General features: G+C 36.8%; 1 protein-coding gene across 2 annotated transcripts in view; it reads left to right on the top strand.

The window, feature by feature from the left end:
• tnksa (tankyrase, TRF1-interacting ankyrin-related ADP-ribose polymerase a) overlaps positions 1-25,281 on the top strand; it is an 89,554-nt gene that overhangs the window by 41,592 nt on the left and 22,681 nt on the right. The window contains exons 6-11 of one of the 2 annotated variants that reach the window (XM_079586252.1): positions 16,296-16,316; positions 18,082-18,176; positions 18,400-18,466; positions 20,410-20,596; positions 24,287-24,408; positions 24,731-24,822. In XM_079586252.1, coding sequence (XP_079442378.1) covers positions 16,296-16,316; positions 18,082-18,176; positions 18,400-18,466; positions 20,410-20,596; positions 24,287-24,408; positions 24,731-24,822 — 584 coding nt within the window. The remainder of the gene's footprint in view (positions 1-16,295; positions 16,317-18,081; positions 18,177-18,399; positions 18,467-20,409; positions 20,597-24,286; positions 24,409-24,730; positions 24,823-25,281) is intronic. The other variant, XM_079586253.1, reaches the window with a different exon arrangement.

The following is a 25,281-nucleotide window of genomic DNA, read 5'->3' as shown; positions in this document are numbered from 1 at the left end:
ATAGCACAGATACCTTAAAATAGATATATATTTTATATATCTATTTTTTTGTATGATACATCTATACATCTACAATACTTGTATGAATTTCATCAGCAGCCCATGTTAGACTGTGTACAACTACTTCTCCGTCAATATTTGTCACTGAGGACAAGATCGGAGCAGTGAAATGGTTGCAGAAGTGTCCTAATCTCTCAGTAAGATCAAGGGCTTGATTTAGAGGAATTACTCTCAGCGCTTCGGCATGTAGTCCTCATGCATATTTATTGAATATTGACTGATTTCCCAAGCGTGCTACCCAAAATGTTTTTTTTTTTTTTTCCTGCTTTGGTAAACATTTTGAGAAGAGTCTGGCTGCAGACATGCACTCTCAGCTCATATGCACTGTCTGTGACATCATTTCTGAAAACTGTTTAACAAAGATTTATGATTTATTACATAATGATTCTCCTAATTCAACTCTTTGCTGTCTATTTTGAATGTGACCGTAATCATTTTAGATTGGTAATACAGCTTATATAAAAGCATTCTGAAGGATGCTGTGATGTTTTTTTCTTCTTCTCAGGGCTGGTCAGGATTAACCAATCATAGTTACTTGTGATTACAGGCTAAGACATTTTATTAAATCATTTTAAAGATATTGCTTCATGGATTTCCTTTTGTATGTCAGGTACTAATCCTTTAAAGCATCAACATATGATTTGTCCTTTTTAAAGAAAAATGTTATCCATTTATTTATTTTACGTCTGTAATGCTTAAAAATAATACAATATAGTCTCAAGCATAATTCTAAATAGACCCAACTACGGTTACACACATGATTATATATGACAGTATATGTTGCGCTTACTGACACCTATATATTGCGTTTTATCACTTTAGTGTATGGACATCTCATTTGAGATATTACTTTTCCCCAGTTCCCCTGTAAAGAATGCAATTGATGTCCAGACATTTCCCGAGTCGTGAACATTTTAATGCAGTGGAGCCCTGCACATTTTAAAACGGATGTCCCAGTGCTGCTTACTGCCGTTTATTTTGCTAAATTTATGTCACAACACTTTTATACTTTTTTACTTGCGTCGGCCATTTCACATGGCACTAAACATCCTCGACTTTTTGGAAACTCCTTAGATTGAAATTCATCCCTGAGCTTGTTTAACAAGGTTTCTATTCATCTTAAAACAGGTGAGTGGAGTAAAGGCTCACTGAGCATGTGCCTGAGATTGGCTTTTATCGACCCAAGGGCCCATATCTTGCCTCTCTGTGTTAGCAGACCTCTAACAATGTCTGATGCTCGTCCTCTTAGTTGTTTGAGAGAGCGTTTCTACGCGAGATGCCGTCATTAGTAAAGGGATTATAGTGTTTAGATGCATCTGATCTGTACCCTCTTGAATGAATCTCAAAGGATTCAACCCACAATAGATTGGCATTGCATTTCGTGTTTAATTGATTTTGGTTCATGATGTGGAAGAATTTTACAATCACCATGATAATGCTTATTCAAGCACAAAGAGCTGGCGTTTGCATAATGCCCGGGATAATCTTTAGCTCTTTCGGTCTTAATGAAAAAATGCACTTTCTGGGTCGATCTGCTTTAGTTGGCTGTTTTGCTCTCCCATGCAGCTTTATGGGTGTATGAAGATTAGTCTAAGGTAATGTTAATAGCAGCTTCTGGCTGAATCGCGAAGATGCCACTCTCCTGCCTTTTGTTGTTTTCTTTGCCTCTGAATGCAACCCTTTGGTGCACTTGCTACTTTATTAGAAATAGAAAGACACCACAGGAAGAATAGAGCATAGCAGGTTGTCAAAGCAAAAATACTTTGTTTGATTTAATTAGAGAATACCTTCTTATGTAGATCCACAGACAGAGTTTTCCCTATTGTCTGGTTACCTCGTTTTATTCTTTATCTTCTCTGCTGTACAGTGAACAGAGGCCTTGAGATATTCTCGGAAGTGTGTTATTTAGAGCTCTGTCCCTTTAATTTCATAGCCAATTTCTTCCACCTGATACTCCAGTCTCAACCATGAAAAGTGATTTGACTTACAGCGACTGCCAGCACTGTTTAGAGACACAGCCTTCCTCCACAAAACTCCCCCATCCTGTAACTCTGAGCATATTTCGGCTGGACCTCCGCCAAACCCCCATATGGTTGAATTATGTATTCTGTGTTCAGACAGAAAAGCACTTCCTTGGTCTTCTGTCCACACATCTCTGCGCCAAACAGTGTTTTGTGGTTATACTCCATATTCTGTAATAACTGTGGGTGTATTATTGATTTAGATTTTGCACTGTTTGGTTTGTATCACTGTTTTCGATCGGTATATACTTCATGTGTTTCAGGGTGTAGCAGTTCAGGTTAATTTAAATCTATTCACCACAACCTAATATTTTAGCACACCCAATACTGCCATTATTGTCCACATTGATTTTTTTCGAAGAGCCCCTTTTAGTATACTTGTTTATATAATAAAGTTTATATAATAAAATGATCTAAATACTGAAAGCGAAGGCTTTTTTCAGCAAATTATTATTTTTGTCATATTTATGCATGAAATTAACAACATTAAACTGCAGTATTTCCCTACATAGTTTTTTTTTTTCATATATGTGGCTTGTGTCGTCAACAAAATAATTCTGAATATTTCAGTTTCTTTTCCTCTAGGGCTTATGTACAAAAAGTGATTCAGCAATGCAGAGAATTATCATAAATGCTTTTAACAATCGACTGCTCGTAATTCATACATTTAGTATTTGTATTTTCAGAGGTGGTGTCACACATAAAACATGAGAGGAACTCTTGTTCTTATATAATATTAGGCAGTCTTTACTGCTATTTATTGCCTTTTCTTCCTACTACCCAACGGATAAATGTTTACAGTGAACACAAGATTTAGTGAATGGCTTTGTCCACTTCTCGTTTCCAAAAGTGTGGGATGGTTGTGTTGATAACGCCGTCCTCAGTGCTACATTTTAGTTTTTATAGAGCTTTTGTCACAAAGCTGCCCAACCAATCGAGCAGGTTGGATTAGTTTCTTTCTTTTTCTGAGGATAGAATCATGGCCCTTGTGTTGTCTGTAAGCGAAAACGCCATATGCTGGTGAGGAAGGTCCACCAGGTCCGCTGCAGCATATTGTCTGTTCTGACACTACATGGTGCTTCACCACAGTTGTCTTTGTCATGCATAATGCTTTGATATTCTGACTGGAGCATGAGAATACAGTAGACATCCTTCCCACTGAGCTTTAATTAGCCAAGATATCTCCATTCAACATTATATCTTCCGTTCTACTCTGTTGCCAAATCTGAGCAACTTTGTATTGATGACAATGGCGTGACTCACTTTCACCCGCTCTCCATTACAAGTGAACCACTTTTCATTTGGTAATTATATATTTGCCTCAGTGGCCATCACGCTCTCAGCCCTGGATCCTGTAACGGATGGCCTTGGGTCCTCAATTTATTGCTTGCTGTTTTCCACACACTCTTGGGATTTTAGGTTATACAGGACATATCATTCATAAAATAATATTGATTTTGTTGTTGTGTTTTTCCCTTCCCATGTTCCCAAGTAGAAAGCACACACATCTTGTATTATATGGAATAAGGTTTGCCACGACAGAAACATTTCATTAGTCGATACAAATACAACTGATTTTCTCAAGATACCAATTTCAAGACGACAGCAATGTTGACTATTGTAAAAATATGCACTGCTTCCTATTAAGTTATTACAGTTTAACATTAAGTACATTCAAATATTCATCAAGTAAACATTGCTACAAGTAGTTATTCAAGTAAATATATACAACTCTCATGTTTTTTTTGCATTTCACTAAATTCAGATCATAGCAATCAACTTTAGCAATTCATATCAGAATCTTTTTATTTATATATATGTATATTTTTTTACATATCTCTTAATTTAAATCTGCCAAGCATTAAAATTAAATAACAATAATATCAAGACCATTAATATCAAGACCATTAAAATTAATATCAATACTAAACTTTTGACATCCCTAAGGCCTGAAGTGTTTTTAGCCATCTGAAAAAGCAAGGCGCTCTGCTGGAAGCGCCTTGATGTGGGCGCTTGAGAGAACTTTGGCAGCGAAGCATTTTTAGTTTATTTTTTCAGTTGAGATGCTTTACTTGCTATGATACAGAAAATCTGTTTATGTGTTACTATTATCTCATTTCACAGATAGTTTTTTTCTGTTTAGTTTCTATACAAAAATGTCGATACAATGTCAATTATTTGCTCTAGCTCTTGTTTTAAAAAAACTAACAAGAGCTTGTTTTCTAGCTCTTGTTAGTTGTCAGTTGGTGTGGGATTTGTCCCGCCCCTCCTCCACTGTGATTGGACCGCCGGGTCAAAAGTGACAGTGATGAGCGCTGCATTTTACCCAAAGTTGAACATTCTTCAACTCTCTGGACCGGTAAAAAATGCTGAGCGTTCAGTGTGAAATTGACGCTCCGCGCCTCGTCACGCTGCTGCCGTTTTAAACCCGGCGCTCCCATTGAAAACAATTGGGAAAATACGCTAGCCTGGGGAAAAAATGCTTTGGTTGAACACATGGCCTAAGTATAAAGCAGAACTTAACAGGAACATCTGAAACCTAATTGTAATGTGCTCTGCTTGGTTATTCTACCACATCTATTAAGTATAACAGCATGAACCTAGAGGCTTCTACCATTTCCAACATCTATCCTAATGAGAGGTGATGATGGGGCAGCATGCTAGCCTCTCCACTGGTTCAATCTCATTTCAGCTTTAAAAGACTGACATCTTTCTCAGCATCCTGCAAATTACCTCACATTTATCTTTCTCATGTATTGCTGTTGTTAGTTTTTTGATGTTGACCAATTTTAGAAGCTTCAAAGTTGTACCAACAGTGATATATTGAAAGCTCGTCTCTGGTCCCATGCTGTGAAAATTAGGGCTTCCTGTTTTCTTTTTTGAAGGGCTGTCTCATGTGCTGTGATTTTCTTTTGCACTGCTAAATATATGCAGTACTGTGTGTTCACTGTGCTACACTTAATCAAGATCACTGCAAAATCAATGATTTTTTTTTTCAAATGTGAAAGCCAGCCTCATATCAGTGAGATTTAGTTGCAATCTGACTGGTCAGCTGTCCAAGGGGATGTCAGTAGATACACTGAAAAAAAAAAGCCTTTGTAATTGATGAGAAATTTACAGTAAAATTCAGATAACAGCATGAACCTTGAGGCTTCTTCTGTTGTTTATTCAATTTAAATAAACGGCAAGTAACAAATTTAATTAAACGTGAAATTTTGAAGTAGAAAAACTGAAATTGTATTTTCTTGTAAAACGTATTCCCATAAACTTTGACAAATATATATTTTTTACAGTGAAGTCTTTCTATTTTAAACCATTAATAAGACCTGTCATCCTCATATGTTTAATGTCGTATCGTCTCTTCTGTATTTTTTGTATAATCTTTGTTGTTTGTTGAGTGTAATACAAACCATATTAAATGAGGCTTATTTTTAAAGCTGTACTCTTTATTTCTCTGGATTTTTTTTTTTACCGCTCGTCTCTGCTTATTATGTTCAGATTTTCTTCAGAGTATTCTATTTTCATTTTTTCCACAATGTCTTGTTGCGTAGGAGGTAAAGGTCTTGACAGTTCTGTTCTTCAACTTATTGCAGATTAAATAGGTCTCTCAAAACGGCAAACGTCAAGTGTGTAGTAAGAGTTACTGCCTCAATCCACTGTCTCTTTTGCTCATTTGATGTTTATTGTTTATTTATATGAATTAATGTATTAAGTAATTAATCTTATTAATGCAATTTATTTAAAAAATTGTTTTGGTGTTATTACATTAATCCACTGCAATGCATCAGTAGCTTGACTGCTTGTGATAGACAAATTGTATTAAAGGGCACCTATTATGGAATTTTGAAATTTACCTTTCATGTAGTGTGTAACATAGATCTAAGTGAACAAAAACATCCTGCAAAGTTTGAAATATGAAAGTGCACCGTATATAAAGTTATTGTCTGTCAAAAGTAAGAGTCGACTCTGAATCATTTTTATGAATCGTTAGAAGACCGAAGCTTTTTCTCTGACTAGATGACGTCAACTTGTCAAGTTATTTGAATATGATACGCCCACTTATTGCGCTCCAAGGCCAGGGAAAATATCAGGGCGACGAGATGCTGTGTTCTGAAGTGCGACTCAAAAGATATTGATATTGAAGGAAGGTTCAGTTCCAAGTGTATTTGCATCAGCTTCCTCCTCCTTATCACAACCTGTAAGTGTTATTAATAATTGTTGCTTTTATGTTTTATGTAGCATGCTTAATAATTATTTTGTTTGTTGTGTAAGCACCGTTTAGCTTCTAGGTCTTCAATGACAATTGTATTGAGATATGTGAAGTGTTTGTTGTTGTTTTCGGAGTTGTCTTAAAGAATAGAGTAATACCTCGTTGTAACGTAACTACATTTTTTTTTTTTTTTTTTTTTGTAAAAACGTTATGTTTATGCATCAGGCTAACGCAAACAAAGACTGATTGTGCTTTTACAATATGAACTCTGGGCTATGCTCGCTAACATAACATTACATGCTTTATCTTATTTTTAGTTTTTTTACTACAAACTACAAAGCAGTGGACTATAATCATTATTATAACACAATTTAATTGATAAAAGCATCATTGTACTCCGTGTTAAACAATAATTATCTCTGTAAACACTGCTGGGTCATCTGACCAATCACCGCAGATTAGCGTCGCGCAGAGGAGGGGTTTGAAAAACGAGTCGTTGAACGATTCATTTGGGAGTCGGTGAGCAAATCAGGTAAAAATAAATGCATATTATACGACAACAAAAGTGTTTTTTGTCATTGCATGTGCGTAAAACTGTTGTTGGGGACTCCCTAAACAACATTAGGAACATTTTAAATGTCATAATAGGTGCCCTTTAATCTCTGTCTGTATTGGTAATATATTTAAAGGCACAAATTAAAATTGTCATCATCTACAAACTTAATGTGATGCAAAACCCATTTTATGTCTTTTATATCATCGCTGTCAGGTGGAAACCTCATATCTCCAAAAACACAACCTTTTTTTTTTTTTTTTTTTTTTTTAAACAGTGTTGTCAATGTTGATGCTTTGGTTTTATATATGGTCAGATACCTGCATGTGTCATTATATTAATGGAGTTTACAAGGTTTTTGACTAGATAATTTCTGAGATTTTCCGACATGCATGTTTTGTCCATTGTTAGAATGGCTGCATCTGAAGCAGTAAGTGCATTGTGTTGTTTTCTTCAACTTACAGGTTATAAAGTTTATTGTAGCTCAGTGTTTTCTTTCATTTGTCCATAATATCATGTTATTGAAGACAAAGTGCCATGCAAAGGCAATTTAAGACAGTACTGGCTATAACTCGACAACAAATGCACTCTTCTCCGCTCTGCAAATACATAAATCATTAGCCTTTATGTATAGTGTTTCTTGATTAAAAATAATGCTGTAATTTAGTTAAATAACTAATTCGGGTGGAGTTATGAAGTCTTACTGACAGTTTGAAGGGTCCAATGGAGATAAGAGGTTCAGTCACAAGCTCTTTATTATATTTAATTGGTTAAAAATTAGCAAAACATTTATTTATTTTTGATAGTGGTACGAGGTTTCCGCCTGACAGCGACGATATGCAAGTAAGCTTTTTGCAGAATGTCCTTTTTTTTTTTTTTTTTCATACAATGAACATGGAAGGTAATTAAAAAAAATAAAGCACCATAAATGTACTACAGTATAATAATCCATAGTGAGAGAAAATTATGTACTGTAGGTTTAAACGACAAAGGTGAGTACCGGTAAATGAAATATACCTTTGTTTTTCTTTGTGGCACTCTGAGAATTCCCCTGCACTACAACAAATACTTGTCCTAATATCTGCCTCTTTGTAAAATGTAGACTGATACACATTTTAAAATATATATTTTTTATATTGCCATTTTCTTTTGGTATTTGTAATACTCCCTCAGATATCTACATCTTGTAACACATCATTTTATTCTCTTCTGTCATATTTTCTGGCTGGCCGTGTTGTCTCAGCATTTCATGGCAGCTGTGACCCTGGAGGAGCTCCTGCTCAGTGAAGCGTTTGCGTGTTAAATGTACCCCCTTGAACTGCTTTGTATTCAGGTTGGGCTTCTGCCTGCCTCTCTCTTGCCTGCATGTGAGAAGCCGGCACGTGGTTGGCACTCTTATATTGCAATTTACCACAACATGCGAGGATTCAATGCCCTGCAGAGTCATGATGATTTGAGGGAAGAAAAGTGGCTGTCCTGCGATTTAAAGACTTGAGAATGGAAATAGTGATCACCAGTCTTACTAGAGACTGTAGTATTTAGTAAAATTCAATTGAAACATTGGTGTCCTAAAGATCCATTGTACTTTAAGCCCTGTATGCAGAAGAAAAATGACCTAATAAGACTGCGGACAGCAGGTGCAAGTGTTAAGTAGGTGATAGTTAACTAGATGTGCGATTAAACGCTTTGCCTATTGAAACCAGGAGACAGTGTGAGCCCTACTGATTTGTCCATCACACTTTGAGACTATCATCATTGGTCCTGAACCTCTCAATGCTGCAAGCATCTCTCTCACAGTGTGGCAGGGCCCAGAACAGTTCCCTGCTCCATGTCAAGATCAGTCATCACGCTTTGACCAGGGGCACTGATGAAGAGGTCCGATCCCCGTGGAGCAACTGCTCTCCGCAACCAAAGATGTCATTTGCAACCATTAGAAGTCACACCAGTAACAGGGACAGTGTGGGTTTCCCCCATAGGCGGCTGGTGGTGGGTCAGGCAGCGAAGCACATCTCATTCCCCTTCAGGGACATGTATAATCTCCTTATCACCTCCAGAAGTTAGCGATGCTATCGACCATCCAGGGTGACTTGAGGGCGCAGAGATGGTTGGTGTCTTGTGGCTTCTTTTAAGGGCTCATTTACTCGGCTGTGAAGGGGGGTTAAGTCACTTAAGGCAACAGTGGTTTGGCTCGGGGAGACAGCGAGGGAGTGTCAATGTGTGAAAGGAACGAGTGCTTCACCGTAGTTGTAGCTGTCTGAACGATGGAAAAAGCAGAGTCATTAGTCTCCTGTCTGGAGAAGAGGTTGTCAGTGAAGACAGAGACACTGCTCACCATGATACGTTTAAGGGCACACTAAAAGCTGAGCTCCATCTTTGCTGAAAAAGCCCTCTTTGCTGTGGCACTTATTCATGACAAGGGCACTGTGAGTGGACAGGCATTTCATCAAAATGTGAGAGAACATTCACACATTTAGCAGAATGACTGCTCAAATAAAAATTGAAAAATCAAGACCCTGTGGCACAATTTGAAGTGAAGTTTTTATCTAATTTGTTTAAATTGATTAAAGCTCGATTTTAGGAGATAACACTTTTGTTGAATTTTCCACACACTAGGTTGTCATTTTCACACTTGATACAGTCGATAATAATTTGATTGTCTCTCATTCTCATCTGCGTTCACACTTAGTTGTTGTTTAACAGTATGTTTTTGCCATCAATGTGAGTACCTCTGGAAGTGTGTAACGCTGCAAAATATAACAATTAGCTGTTCACTTCTTGATTTAGATCACTTTAACCTCAAACTGAACTGGTTCACACTGATTTTAGGAAGAGTGAAAGAAATTTTGATATTCCTTAAAGTGTTTTGTTAGCCTGGGAAAACCCTGACTAACTAACGGCAAATTTGAGATTTGCTCTGGTTTTGTTTTCTGGTTAATGTGAACCCAAACATGAAGTCATAACCATATTGGACCATCTTGACTTTCATTGTAAGGCTAAAAGACAACTGAAAAGATTTTTTTTTTTTGGATAAACTACCCTTTTGCCAAAACTATCTAGTGAGAAAGCTACATAGACTCTGAACAGATAGTAGGTGGGATATGTTGTATTTTTTTACACTTGATGCATTTAAGCCCGCAGTTAGAAGTTCTTGTCTAGATTTGCGTTCACCATATTCACAAACCAAAGTGGTTAAAACTCCAGACTCCCTGAGCTAAAATGGTCAGTTGAGTTTTGTTACACACCAAACCTTCTATGTGATGTCAGTTGCAAAAATGGTCTTGATGGGCTCCATTACCTGCTTGCGTTCTTTAATTTGCTTGTGTTCTCCTTTGACCTCTGTGAAATCAGTGGAAAATCAAACCAGAGATGAATGACTTGCCCTCACTCTTTTTTTTTTTTTTGAAGTGGAAAAGAATTTATCAGTGCCATGCTAGCTTTAGAGGATGACTCCGAACATGGATAGCTATGCTTGTGTGTGTGCGACTGTGCGTGTGTTAGGGAATAGAAAGCGTACTCCAGAGTGTGTGATTTGCCACGGTCCAGGTTTGAAAATGATGGAGCTCTCTGAAGTGCAGGACGTTATTAACACAGCACACTGGAGCACATTATCAAGATGCCTTCTACAGGGGCTCAGGGAAAAACAATCACTTACCGTACGCCTACCGCAGATCCCATCAATCATGTCACAGTTGTTCCATGGTGAACAATTGACTTTTTCATTTTCTTTCTGTGTTTTACTCTTTCTCGCTGCTGCTTTTTTCTCAGATTAAGTTTGAGCTGGGCTCAGTTTTATGTTAAATATACACTATAGTCAGTTCCACTTAACCTGTCTGAACCTTTAACCACGTTACTAAATTTGAACAGTACGCTTGTTTCCTTCCTTACTTGTGCTGTTATCATTTTGCATTTATCTGATCTTCTTTCCCCAAATAACCTATATAATTCCAGACCATTTTCATTTTGAGTAATTGCTAAATGGCATTTAAAGGATAGTTCAACTGAAAATTAAAACTTGCATGCATTACTCACTCCCATGTCTTTCCAAACCTTAATGATTGAAAAGAAACTTCAAATTAAAAAAATAAAATGAAAGTCAGTGGGGTCCATTGTGGTTTTCGACCCCATGCATTGTGTGGACCAAAATATATCTTCATGTTCCACAGAAGAACATCATTCTTAAAAGTTTGGAAAGACATGAGTAACTGGTGACAGCATTTTTTATTCAATAACAAGCCAACCATATTTCATAATCCAATATCTTTTAGCTTTTGATGTCTTTTAGCTAAACATCACTATAAATATCTTTAAGAACGTATAATGAAGACATTCTCATCCATATCAGCACATTGGAAGCCATTGTTCCATTGAATGCCTGATCATTACTCTGGAAAGGATTGTGAAACAGAGCTGTTTATATTGTGTGATAACATTTGTCTTAACATATTGCAGGCTTTAGCTTAAAGATTATGTGTACTGGAGGAGAATGATGTGGTAAAAGGCTTGGGAAGGAATTAGCACAGACAGATTTGCTTTGCACCAAGTCTCAGCGCTCTGGATCCAGCGTTCCTCAAGACAGCTCTCTTGTGCAAAAGCACAGTCTACTTGCAAAATCACAGAGGTAGGAGATTCACAGCACAATGAATAACAAGTGGATATGTGCAATATACAAGTAGATATATCAGTGGCACGCTGAAAGATATCAAAGACCCAGCTCATCATTAAAACCCTAATATACATTTAAAAAAATTACACAATTTTAATGCAATTTTGCAAAAGAATGCGATCTTGTCTATGCCAGTAAAGGTATTTACATGTCAAGAGAAATTGAGGCAAAAAATGGTTTCCCTGAAACAGTTTGACCATTACCCAGTAAAAGAAAACCATTTACATGAGTTTACATGTCACCAGGTTAAGTATAATCAGTGTAAGTACAAAGTAAGTTTGAGAGTTTTTTGGAGAAACAAATGTCGTCTTATGCTCACCAAGGCTGCATTGGATAAAAAAAACCTTAACAGTAGTATTGTGAAAATTATTACAATTTAACAAACTCTTTTCTATTTTAATATTTTGAATTATAACTAAATTTAAATACTTGTGATTGCAAAGCTGACATTTCAGCAGCAATTACTCCCGTGTCACGTGATTCTTCAGAAATCATTGTAATATGCTGATTTGGTGCACAAGACACATTATTTTATTGTTTTGGAAACTGTGATGCATTATTTTCAGGATTCTTTGATGAATAGACCCAAAACCTTTAAAAAGTAATGTACATGCCAATTTTTTTTTAATAATCTAAGCTATTTTATTATAGAGTGTATGCAATATGCATACAGTAGATGTCTCAATAGTGTTGTCTTTACTTTGCACTTCAGGTGAAGCTTGCTGTGCTTTGCCGTCTTTGATAAAGTATCAAGTTAAGGCAGCCTCGCCGCACAGGCAGAGATAAAAACAAGCGGCGTGCGATCTGTGCAGTGGTTGCGAGTGAGAATATATGAATTCAGTTGCAACTTTTTTGTTTCATTTCCATATTTCTGAGGATTAACAAATATTTTGTCTATTCGAGCGTCTGTTCCTGGCCCTCATTACACAATGATGCGCCCCCATAGAAACGTAGGTGGATGGAAGAAACAGAGCAGCTGCATATGTGTAGCGCTTGTAGTGTTTCCCGTCTGCCTTCATCTCTTTACTCTCTCGTTCTCTCTCACACAAAGACTTTATTGCAGTTAATTATCACACATGACTATTTGTCTCTGCTTTCCAGCAAAAGACTCCTGGGAAAACTTGAGCCCTTGACGGCACATGATTTGAAATAGCATCCCACTGGTTCCACTGGTCATTAAAGCCTTCAGTGCTTTAATGGGGAGGGTGGTGTTGGTGTTGTGATTAGGATGGAGGAACCAGGCGTCGCCCTCCTTTGGGCCCTGAGCTTCTTTATTAAAGAACCTAATATGCAGTAAGAAGCCCCAATAGGTTGTATTTTTCCCTTTTTGCAGACCGGGGAGAAGGGGTAATGTCTTATTGATCCTGTCAGCGTGTTGCTGGCATTAGTGTGCTCAGTAGCCACTTCCTGCTGTTTGCTTCCAGCTAGTCAGACACCTCTCACTGGACCTGGTGTTTACTTTAGACTTGCACAGGGACGAAAGAGACCCTTTCACCTTTTCTCTACACTATCATAAGTAAATCAGCACTAACGAAGTTGCACTAAAGGGTTACTTAGCCTAGCAACGCATTGTTTTCAAATGCTCCGGCCGTGTTGATTTCATGCTAGTTATAGCATGTACCGCAGCCATGGCAACAGCTATGGAGAAGCACTCACCGTTGGCATGGATACAGGTCACCAGTCCTCCATGGCAAGACAAGAGGAAGACTTGGACAATGGGATATTTCTACTCTGAGGAAAAACAGAGGAGTTGTTGTTTTCTAGGCACTAAAATGAGGTCAAATGAATGCTCCTAATGTTTAAGGGATGTCTGATTTAGGGTAGACTGTTTTGCTGCATATATGACTGATTTACCGGTATATAATTTATACATACTAAAGCTGAATTTATTTGGTTAAATTCAGTTATAACCGTTATATTGTGAAATACTATCGCAATTCAAAATAACGTTTTATTGTTTTAATATATTTTACAATATGATATCAAATCACATATAATAAATCACATGTCAAAGCTGAATTTTCAGCATGATTACTCTGGTCTTCAGTGTTACATGATCCTACAGAAATCATTCTAATGATTATTTTGTGCTCAAGAAACATTTTATTATTATCGATGTTGAAAATTGAAAATGGTAAATAATCTGCGGAAATCTTTTTTTTTTTTGATGAAAAGAAAGCATTTATTTGAAATAGAAATATTTTATAACAGTGTAAAAGTTTTAATGCATCATTGCCAAATAAAAGTATTAGTTTCTTTAAATGTTAATTTATTGAATAATTTCTCTCAACCTCTGTTGTCTCCCATTTTTTGAAAAACAGTTTATTTAGTGGAGACATAGCATATAGTATTTTAGGCGCCTGCTTTGGTCATTGTTGAGATTTGTGCTCAGACTTTCTGATGTTGATTAAGACAGGACCAGCTGCACATATTTCTTCTGTGAGAAGCACAGAACCATTTCACAATCTCTTTAATCCTTTCCAGAGATTTTTTTTTCGTTTGTTTGCTTGTATTTTCTCACAAGTTCACACTGTTTCTCTCTTTTTCACAAATGCCCCTCTCACCTTAAATTGAAGTGTGAATTTGTGTAAAGTATGTTACTAATAGTTTTCTGCATATTTAGCTGGGGTTGAAGAAAGTATTTGACCATTTTTATCATTTATTTTTAAATAACTGAAACAAATTCATGAGGTACTTGCAGCTCCATGTTCTTGCAGCGGAGGCCGGCTTCAGTGTGCAGTGCTTTGTCTTATTGGCAGCATGTGTTTGAATGAGCAGAATAACCCAAACACTTTCATTTGAATGACCTGCACTGCCAGTCTCACTGTCATGCTTCAGGGTCTGCTGGCAAAAGGTCAAGCCTGCCACATAGCTTTACTGTCGCTTTCTGTTAGAAGCCATCTGAATGGACACAGATCTCTGCTCTAGTTCACCTGTCGGATCTTTCTGCTAGTACCAGAAAGCTGTTTTGTGACAGAGCCAAATGCACTAAGGATTAGCGGTGGGAGTCTTTTGGTACCTCACGATTCGATTCAGATATATTCTTTAGGTCACGATTCGATAAAAAAATCATTTCTCGATTTTGAATCAAATTTCGATTTGATATCATAGATTTAATTCTAGTTCACTGTTTTGTGTTACTTTTCCTATTTGAATGCGGTAGACAGTTTAATAGGTCTTGAAGAAAAAAATCTGACTGAATTAAATGGGAACCTTCCCATTTTAGTCAACCCAATTTTATGAAACAAATGCCATTAAGCTGACTGCAATCATGACTGGCAGTCTTCTGTAATAAAGCGAGGCAGGCAATATAATTTTTTATATAAAAAATAGGAACAAAGAAGCAAATTACAAACAATAGGACTAATACAATGGAAAAAACAACAACAAAATAAATAGTTTTTCAGGTACAGAAAAAAAACTGTATAGTTTTCACTGTATGAATTAAATATAAATTGATACATAAAGTGAGTCAGTCAAAGGCAGTGAGTGATTTGTTCGCTCCTGCTTCGGCTGTGTGTCTGTCAGCGCGAGAAGTGCATTTATAACACTAACGTCTCAATAACTTGAAATGTAACACTTTAGATTTTTTTTTTTGAAATTTGTGATTCGATACGAATCGGTAAAAAATTGATTCACGTGTAATATGTGAATCGATCCCCCACCCCTACCGAGGATGCTCAAACGTTTCATTATTTGCCAGTTCTGTATCCTCAAAACAAAGCAAGAGCGCAGTTTAGCATTCCGCTCATTTTAAACAGTGCCAGGATGTTGCGATTTGGAGTGTGTGGGGGTAGTATATTTCCAGCTGTACATCTTTAGGCAACACATTCATCTTAAGTGATTCAATAGGAACTGCTCTCGAGTGAGACGGCAATTCTGCTGGTGTGTCGGGCTCTTAAAGAAATTGATGGAGGATCTGTGCAAGAAGCAGATATAATAGCCTATGGTTAAGCTGCCATTACATTTTGTCTTTTACTTTGTTTTGCAGAGAGCACAAGAGATCGTGTGTGTTTTCTGCAGGATGTGTCTTTCCTGTTAGCCCTGTTTGCTTTCTGGACAGATTGGCAGGAGGGGCCAAAGTGATTGAGTGTAGCCATGGTTACTGTATGAGTGTGTCGCCATGGTGATCCAGCCTTATGGTGATCTTATTCATTTTTTTGTTTACAGAAGTGTATCTGTGGTTAACATGGCAATAATACAATTCTTAATGGTTATTTGCTTGAAATAGCACTACTAATAATACTTATATGCGATTAAACAGTTTTTACTCTAATTAAAGAATGGTATTTTTTTCTTCTGGTTTGTTCCTGTGAACAAGGTTTTTTTAGGTTTTTTTTGGACTGATAATACAAATTCAGTGAAAGATCTAAACGCGTCAGCAGACCAATGTTCTGCAATAGGACGAATCATATAAACTAGCAGCACAAGTGCGTCCTGGAATGATTTTTGGTTGAGTGCTATTGAATCAGTAACAGCTCTTCTGTCAAGTCAGCCCAACTTCCCTCGAAAAGTAAGAAGGATGGACTCCTTGCTCTGTTCGCATATCCTCTTTGTGTTGAAATCATGTCATTTGAGTATGTCACACAATGCGGTGCTGCCTTTATGGTGCTGCGCTTTGTTACATTGAGCTTGTACCAATGTCCCAAGTAAAGTTACAGTGCAAAAGACAAGGAATTGTTACAGGATGTGCCAGAATTACATAATGCTATCATTGTCATTATTTGTTTTTGTTTGTTTTTGTTCTCTTTTGATTTTATTTGTCATTCTGGCGACATTGTCTATCAGTCGACATCTCAAAAAATGCTGGTAAGTTTATTTATTTTTTATAAAAGTACTGAGCCTGATTGCACTCATTTTATTCTCTGTTGGTTTTATTATTTTTTAAATTCTATTAATCTCTTTGATTGTCACATTGTGGCCATTTTGGTTCTTTGACACACTGCGGCTTTGTGAATGCAATGGATTGGGGTGAAGGTGTTAGAGGGAAAACACTGGTATGAAACCTCAGTCTTAAAGAGGAGGCTTATTGTACAATCTGCTCGATAAGTGAGCTTTAATATACCTCCTCTACCACTATAGCTTTCCACTCCACCAATCACACTTTCACTCGTTTTCTTTTTTCTTTTCTTGTCTTTTACAAACTCCAACACCCTGGTGTGCATGCCTTTAAGAGTTTGTCACTGCGTATTGTTGTTATCATTATTTTGCAATTGAAGGGCACAATTCAAAGTTTTCAATTTCATCTAGATTGATTTTTCATTGTTTCGTGCATTTTCAGTTGTATGGTGAATGATCCATGCTTACCGCAGGAGGCGGTGCGGCAACACATGGAGTTTGCGCATTGTGCTTCGCTCGCATCAATACATTGCTGTGATGGTTTATGACTGTGTGCCTTGACGCATTTCATTGGAGACTTAAATGGGGATTCGGTTTTGTTTGTGCCACCTGATCCTCATTTTGTTTGATTGTTTTCGATTGTCTTGTCGATTTTCTTTTTGTTTTTGTTCTTGAATGCCAAATGCATGAATTACTTGATGCCTGAAAGTCAAAATTTTGATTAGCAATAGCATCTCATTTTAACTAATGTTTAATTTTTGTGCCATCAGGCTGCCTTTTAGTTGAACTTAATTTAAAACCCTTTTAATAAATAGATCGTAAAACAATCATCAGTATACAGGTGATGTAAGTTTTTGCTACGATCATCACACTGTGCTGTGGGAACTGTTGTTATATCCTGCTGTGTGCTGCGGTTCACTGAATATATGGTGTTGAATACCTCAATTATTATGTTAGCCTGTTTTTTGATACTCATAATCTATATCATTCTCAGTAGGACAGGACAGGGTTGGATTGTCAGGCGGGGTTATAAGCCACAGAGCTGCAATAAAGTGTGACGTCCTCGCGGCAAAATTCAGTCACGAGCTCAGCTCTTTCTATAGGAGAGGAACCCAAGTATGGGCTTATTTCCTAACATGTTAAACAAACCAAGACCTCCCTTTCAGAAAAAAGGCTATGCTAATAATACTTTTTAAAGAGGCATAAAGAATAGAAAGGTTTTTTTTTTTTACAGAGGGGTTCTTTGTCATCTCTTTATTTGATTTGCATGCACTACTGTTCAAACATTTGAGGTCAGTAATATATATATATATTTAAAGGTTTTCGACAGATGTCTCTTATGGTCATAACAAGCAAAACTAATATTTAAAAAAATTATAGCAATTTAAAAAAACATCATTCTGATATAATGATTAAGGACTCAAGAAACATTTATTATTATTATTATTATTATCAATGTTGAAAACAGTTGTGCTGCTTAATATTTTTGTGCAAACTGATAATTTTTTTCAGGATTCTTTGTTGAATAGAAAGTTCAAAAGAACAGTGTTAACTGTTTATTTGAAATGTAAATCTTTTATAACATAAATGTATTTACTGTCACTTTTCATCAGTTTAATGTGCCCTTGTTGAATAAAAGTATTAATTTCTTAAGACAATCGTACTGACCCTAAACTTTTGAACGGTATATCTTACAGTTTTGTCATAATTCCATTTTCTCTTTTCTCTCCTGTAGTCCACTCCATTGCATCTGGCAGCCGGATACAACAGAGTTCGAATTGTTCAACTTCTCCTACAACACGGTGCTGATGTTCACGCTAAAGACAAAGGGTAGGTCTGCTTATTTCTCCATTCCCGAATCCCCCCCTTACTTTACGTTTTTACTTAAAAGAAAAAAAGATTGTTTCCATTAGCTATTTTGCTATTTTCACTCTGGTAAAAGCTTTGGTTCATTAGCCTTCCTTTGTCCATATATTTCTTAAAGTAAAAGGCCATTTTGTGCATAAATGATTTTTTTTTTGGTGTGTTTTTTTTCTGTTCTTGCAATCCTCAGTGGTCTTGTTCCTCTGCACAATGCCTGTTCATATGGACATTATGAGGTTACAGAGCTACTGCTGAAGGTAAGGACAAAAACCTGAGTGAGTATGTGTATATATATGTGTGACCTGTATGGGAGACAAACAACACTGTTCCATTTGAGCAGCGTGTACACATGCACAATGCAATGAAGCAACATGTTAATCTGAGGTTTTGTCCTAACTAGTCACTTGGATTCTGTCTTGTCACAATGATTAGTCCCAGCCTTAGTATTTTGTCCTTGTTCCAAAGTCCTGCTCCACATATATCTTAAACTAGTGCTGTCGCGATTACCGGTAATCGATTCTAAAAGAAAATACACTCACATATTATATAAATACAAACTTTTATGTTAGAATCGATTAATTGCTTTTAATTGATTTGGCAGCACTAATTTAAACAAAATAAGTATTTTTTCCATGCTACACAGTTTTTGGGCATCACTTATTTTAGCATTATTTATATACTATTATAGGTTTTAATTGTATTTTGAATCAGCTTTTTGTTTTATAATTTTAGTTTTCATTTGAATTATATTTATAATTTTTTTTGTTTTTTTCTACTTAGTAATTTTAGTGCTTCAACTTGCACTTATTTAAACATTTCTACTTTTCATTTAGTTAACATTTTGCATCTAATATTTATATTTTATTATATTCCTGCTTTATTTCAGTTAACAAAAACATTTGAGTTTTTGTTAATGTTAATAACCCTGGTTTAGTTTACTTCCAGCCAAGTAAAAAAGTGACATCTTCAATGAATCTCCTTCATTTTTGCATATGCATTGCATTCTGCATGTCTTGTCAAAGTTCAGTTTTTTTCCATTTTTCTCCCTTGAGCCAGAATATGAACACAGAGTATGGCCTTTAAGTCCAGCTCCCTTTATTTACAAAGCTGTATATGGAACACTATGCTCACGGTGTGTTCTCCCATGCTTGCTGTGTCAACAGAGCCCTGCGGAGCAGCCAATCTGTCTCTAGAACAATGTTTGGAGTTTGATACACAGCAGAGCAGAGTATTCTCAGTCTCTTGAGAGCTTATCACAATATCACTAGCTCCCCAGATCTCATTAAGCCCCCTCGATTATTACATTAGATTAAATGTACCTTACAATGATCAGAAAGACTATTAAGAATCCTTTTATTTTACACAGATGCATTATTATGAACACCTGACGTTATCTCAATGTTTCTGAGGTCCTCGTGAGATTTTGTTTCATTTCTCTCACTTGCAGTTCAAGCAAAAAAATATCTCTTTATTTCAAGAAGTGTTTTAAAGGGGTAATTTACCCAAAAATGATTTACTGACCCTCATGTCATGAAACACAAGAGTGACCAGGGACTGTCAAGCTCCAAATATGACAAAAGCACTTTCAAAGTAGTCCATACAACTTGTGTATTATATTCCAAGTCTTTTGAAGCCATCCAATATATTTTTGTATGAAAAGACAGAAATTTAAGTCATTATTCACTGATAATCATCTCCACTGATGTCAAATCTTATTCATATTCACCTCTATTCAAATATGGCCAATCTAAACGTGTCACACCTGATGTCATGGATTTTCATGTTTTAATGAGTTCCCAGAAGCCATTCACTTTCATTGTATGGCAAAGATCAGTGTGAACTTATTGTATAACTTTTTATTTAGTATTTGATGGTAAAAATACTTTTTTCTTTTTAGAAGATCTATGCCATAGTTTTGTACTGTCTACCCCCTGCCTTTGAGTGCAAGTTGATGTCTTCTTCCTGGAAAACTGCCATTTTCTAAAAATGTGTTCGATATTCTTTTCCCTCAGTGCTATTAACTCGGCTTCTGGGGCATAGAATGCTCCCTAATAGATATAAATTCATAATCTATGCTAAAACTACTCTAACTAGTGAAGTGGAACCGCATAATGTTCTCAACGTATTTGAAAATGAATCTGGGGCCTCTGAAATGGCGCCATCCTTTTAATGTGATCTCACCATGAATGTTTTTCTGTAGCATGGGGCGTGCGTCAATGCCATGGACCTCTGGCAGTTCACCCCTTTGCACGAGGCTGCCTCCAAGAATCGGGTGGAGGTTTGTTCCCTGTTGCTGAGTCACGGAGCCGACCCCATGCTGGTCAACTGCCATGGGAAGAGCGCGGTGGACATGGCCCCTACCCCTGAACTCAAAGAGAGGCTCACATGTGAGTTTACCTTTTCTTTTAATTAAACTGACACCACTCACTTTTGGGATCAGTACAATTTTTTATGTTTTTTAGAGAAGATTCTTTGGTTCCCCAAGGCTGCATTTATTATGACAAGAACAATTTTAAACAATTAAAATAACTGTTTTCAATTTTAATAAGTCTTCGCAGGTAGCATTTGCGCACGAATGTACCTCACGAGACTGACTTCTGAGGCAGCATAACAGCTTAAATGATCTATAACAAAAAGAGTTTTGGGTGATAACTAAGCAAATATTGAATTACTACAATACTCATTTCTCACTCAAAAGTGGAAAACGTTGGTCTAAAAAGTACTGTACATTTACACACAAACTGCTCACCCAACCGCAACTTTCAGACGCAATTTTTATTTTTTAGCTTAAGGCTGTGTATCCACCAAAGCATTTTTAGCAAGCTGAAAACGCCTTGCTGCGGGCGCTTAAGAACTATTCGGTGGCACCCCATTTTTTAAAATCAGTTGAGAGTCGAGACGCTATACGTGCTTCGATATGGAATATCCACGTAACTGTTCCTAGTATCTGATTTTTAAATAGTTTGTTTGTGAATATAAAAGATTAAACGCAATGTAACGTACTTGCTCTGGCTCTAGTTTTGGATGAAGAGATGTGCTTGTTGTCGTTTGTTATCGCCTCGTCCTGCTCCTCCTCCGCTTTGATTGGACAGATGGGTAAAAAGTGACTGTGATGTGCGCTGTATTTTACCTAAAGTTGAACATTCTTCAACTCTTGGTGACCAGGAAAAAACGCTGAGCGTTTAGTGCTAGTGATTGGAAAAATTCGCTAGCTTCGGGAAAAAAGCTTTGGTGGACACACGGCCTAACTCTCAGGTAATGGAACACACAGGATTGTGGGATATCACAGGCAGCGAAGGATACATCTTTAAAAATCGATCAGACGAAAAATCTCAGGAGACAGGAAGTGAAGCTAGCATTGGATTCGGACATGCTTTTAAAATCGGACATCTCAATCCTAAATGACAACGGTTCGCCTGTGTCTATTAAACATTTGGATAAAAATTTATACAGTAGTCAACATTTGAAGTGGATCAAAAAAGTTAATCAAAGTTGTCCTAAGACAAGGACGGGTATTGATCAAAATTCATGTAAAACTTTGATGAAAGGTTTTGATCCATTTGATCCATTCCTGCCATTTCAAATGTTGACTACTGTAGTTCAGATATAAACACTGATGTCTACGGTAGCGTAAATCACCTTTTGAAAATAACTTGGGGCGTTATAAACAATTATATGGATTACATCTTTACACCACTAGGTGGGGACAAGTGACTGTTAACAATATGTATTTGTTATTGAATCATTAATTAAAGTCAAAAACGCTAATTCATCCAGTAATAAAACAAGTGAAGTATTTATGAGTGAGTCGTTGAATCATTCATTCAAACCGATTAACAAAAAAAAAAAATTCTTTCAAATTAATTAAACATTTTTAAATAGACGGAAGCAATTAACATTTTGTCAGAACTTCTAGTAAATCATGTGCTATTTTTTTTAACCGTCTCTTCAGAATCGTGAAACCTATTTGAATGTGAAACAAAAAATCGTGATTCTCAAGTTATCCAGAATCCAGTTCTCTTTACAGCTTTTATAAAATAGCCTTGCTCCTTATTGCTTAAGCGTGAAGTGAAGACAATAGACCGGGATCTTTCACCATTTCTCCGCATAAGTGGCATCAGATCCCACAAAACTCATCCCGCTTGTTTCCCTCACAAGTGTAAGTGAGCTAGACGCAACTCGGCTCTGATTGTTCCTGCCACATTCTCGCTGGCATTGAGACAGACACATCAAGGTTTTGAGAAAGACGCCTTTAAACCTACAATAGTCTCGTTCTGCATTATTCAAGCGCAGTAGAGGCTGAGTTCCAGTGTGCTGATGAGGTTGGCAGGCGACGTTGTTATTTATTTTGCCTGTGAATTCTCCATCTGTCTTCTCCCAGTGTGGGGTGGAGTGATGTAGTTCTGACTGAAACTTTTCACAATTTGCTGTGTAAAGATGTTCCTTTATGTGGAATTTATGTTGAGTTTGAGCCTGTGCTGTGGGTATTTTAGGATGTTAAAAGTTATAGTTCAACTTCAAAATCTGTATCATGTCACATGTAATTGTTCAATCAGTGTTTCAACTGTGAAAAGGCGTCTATAAAAACAGCTTGCAAACAATGTCATGTGTCTCATTTACCTCAGAAAAGCCATTCGATGTTCAAAAACTCATTAGTCAGCTAGAAAATGAACTTAGAGAGGAGCATTTAGCTAATTATATCCAGTATATTGCATATTTATTGTATTTTTATCTGTTCTTCAAATAATTTTTGTTTGAATAAATGCGGTTTAAACATCGGGTACATTTAGCAATGTAGCGGGTGAACTATGTATATGATGTATATTATGATGAACTATATACCTTTCTCCACTGACGTTCTAAGTTGTTCAAAGTGTTTCTAAGGATGCTGATTTTTTAGAAGGTAGCTGTGTGACTGAGATGGCGAACGGGAACGTGGTTCATGTAACATTAGCAACACATTATTAGCTGTTTGATGACGTAGTCAAGCCAAAGGCTAATCGTATCAATTACCTTTATGTGTCCGACGTTTTAGAGAGCGATGCATAAAATGCATTACCATTCTGATACATCGACTTGTAAATGAGCCTGTTTGAGTGAGTTGAGGCGGGGCCTCGATATTTGCATATTCATGGATTTTCAATATTTGCATATTCATGGATCCGCGTATACTAAATGAAGTTACAGTTCAAGCTATTTTAAGGCATGACTGAAAACATTTTTACAGGAAAATGTTTTAAATATGCCATTTTGGAGATCAAAGATGAGTTTTAAGGAATACAATTACTGACTAAAGGGGGACTTTAATATTATAATGATGTACCAACTTGAGTTCCCTGTATTGTTTATAGCATTAGTTGAGAGAGATTTTTTTCTTTGAGGAAGTTAGCCATGTACTGTACCTGATAGGCCCCAAATGAATAAATATTGAAATTTGAAGTGAATCGAATTGCAAGCTTGTGAATCGAATCCAATTGTGAAATTTGTATCAACGCCACTAAAGTGCCAATAATATATTATTATTTTTTACTTGAAGCAAATATTGTCTTTGCCAATATCCCAGACCCCCCAACAACAATATAGTGTACATAATAATGTTATAATCAGACCTGCAAACGCAGAAGAGGTGAAACGGTGGTGTTTACCAACTATGAAAATGGATGTTCATTTAAGATTAACTGTTGCAAATGATGACAAAGGTAATTTAAATGTTGCTGTTGCAATGTTTCGCTAAATATCAGGTCAGCTGTGATTACCTTTGACCGAATCCCAGCTGTGCTCATAATCAGTAAAACAGCACTTTTGTAGGTGGAATAATGTTCCGTCTTTGCAGTTCTTATGAGCAAAAGCATAACAAATTGAATGCACAAAATTAATTCGATCAGGTCAAGATTCAGTAATACATTTTAGAAACCCTAACTCATATTTTTGCTGCCGTAAAGCCAGATTGCATTGTAGCTGTGAAGCTTCAATTACTTTTTTTTTCACGCTTTGTCTTGATGAATTATGTCTACCACCGGCTTCTGTCAGAGCGTCTTGCATCACCTCTCTACATTTTCTCTTTTCCTCCGGTGCAGACGAGTTTAAGGGCCACTCTCTTCTTCAGGCGGCACGGGAAGCAGACATGACCAAGGTGAAGAAGACCCTAGCTTTGGAGATCATCAACTTCAAGCACCCACAGACACACGAGACGGCACTGGTGAGCCCTTCCTCATTCACTTTTGAATCTCTCCAGCTGAGAAATCAGGTTGAAAGCAGATGTTAAAGGGATAGGTCACCCAAAAATGAAACTCCTGTCATCATTTACTCACCTTTATGTCTTTCCAAATTTATATGATTTGCTTTTTTGTTCCTTAAACCACTAGAGAACCTATTCAGGCAGGATATTCACGGCTCTGCTTTATACAATAAAATCGAATGGTTACCAAAATGGTGTCCAAGATTAAAAAAGACAAATGGCCCAATAAAAGTTACCAAAAATTCTTCTGTGACACTTACAAGGCCTCTATTCTGTGTTTCAGCACTGTACGGTCGCTTCGCCTCACCCGAAACGAAAACAGGTCACTGAACTGCTGCTACGGAAAGGAGCCAATGTCAATGAGAAGAACAAAGAGTGAGTGAATGTGCCTGTCATGTGTTGAAGACTGATGCTAATGCCTGTCTTTCTCATGATCTTCTCTGTTTAGGGGCTTTCGCACCGGGTAGTACTAGGAACTTAGTTCTAGGATCTAGCCACCATGTCGGATCCGCTAGAGCCTGAGCACACAGCGCCTATTCTCCATTAGTTTATTATCTGTCACAGTCCTGTCTTATATATTATTAGATAGAACTGTTATACAAAGAATGTAGACGGCATATGAAAAATTATTTGGGTTTTCTGTGTGGTTGATGCCCAATGTTGTTAGCTGAGCAGAAGTACATAATCATGTTTTCCTTGCTCCAAAGTTGCGTTAGATTATCTCCTTAGTGTAAATGTTGAGAGGTCCATCTATCACTGTTTTCCATGTTCGTAGAGTTAGTTTGTGGAGTAAATATATAGGCTGTGTACACTGTTTTTTGTTTGTTTGTTTTT

Source organism: Phoxinus phoxinus (assembly GCF_949152265.1).
Source record: "Phoxinus phoxinus genome assembly, chromosome: 17".
NCBI classification, from domain to species: domain Eukaryota; kingdom Metazoa; phylum Chordata; class Actinopteri; order Cypriniformes; family Leuciscidae; genus Phoxinus; species Phoxinus phoxinus.
Note: the sequence above shows the minus strand (reverse complement) of the source record. Positions and strands in the feature narration are given on the sequence as shown.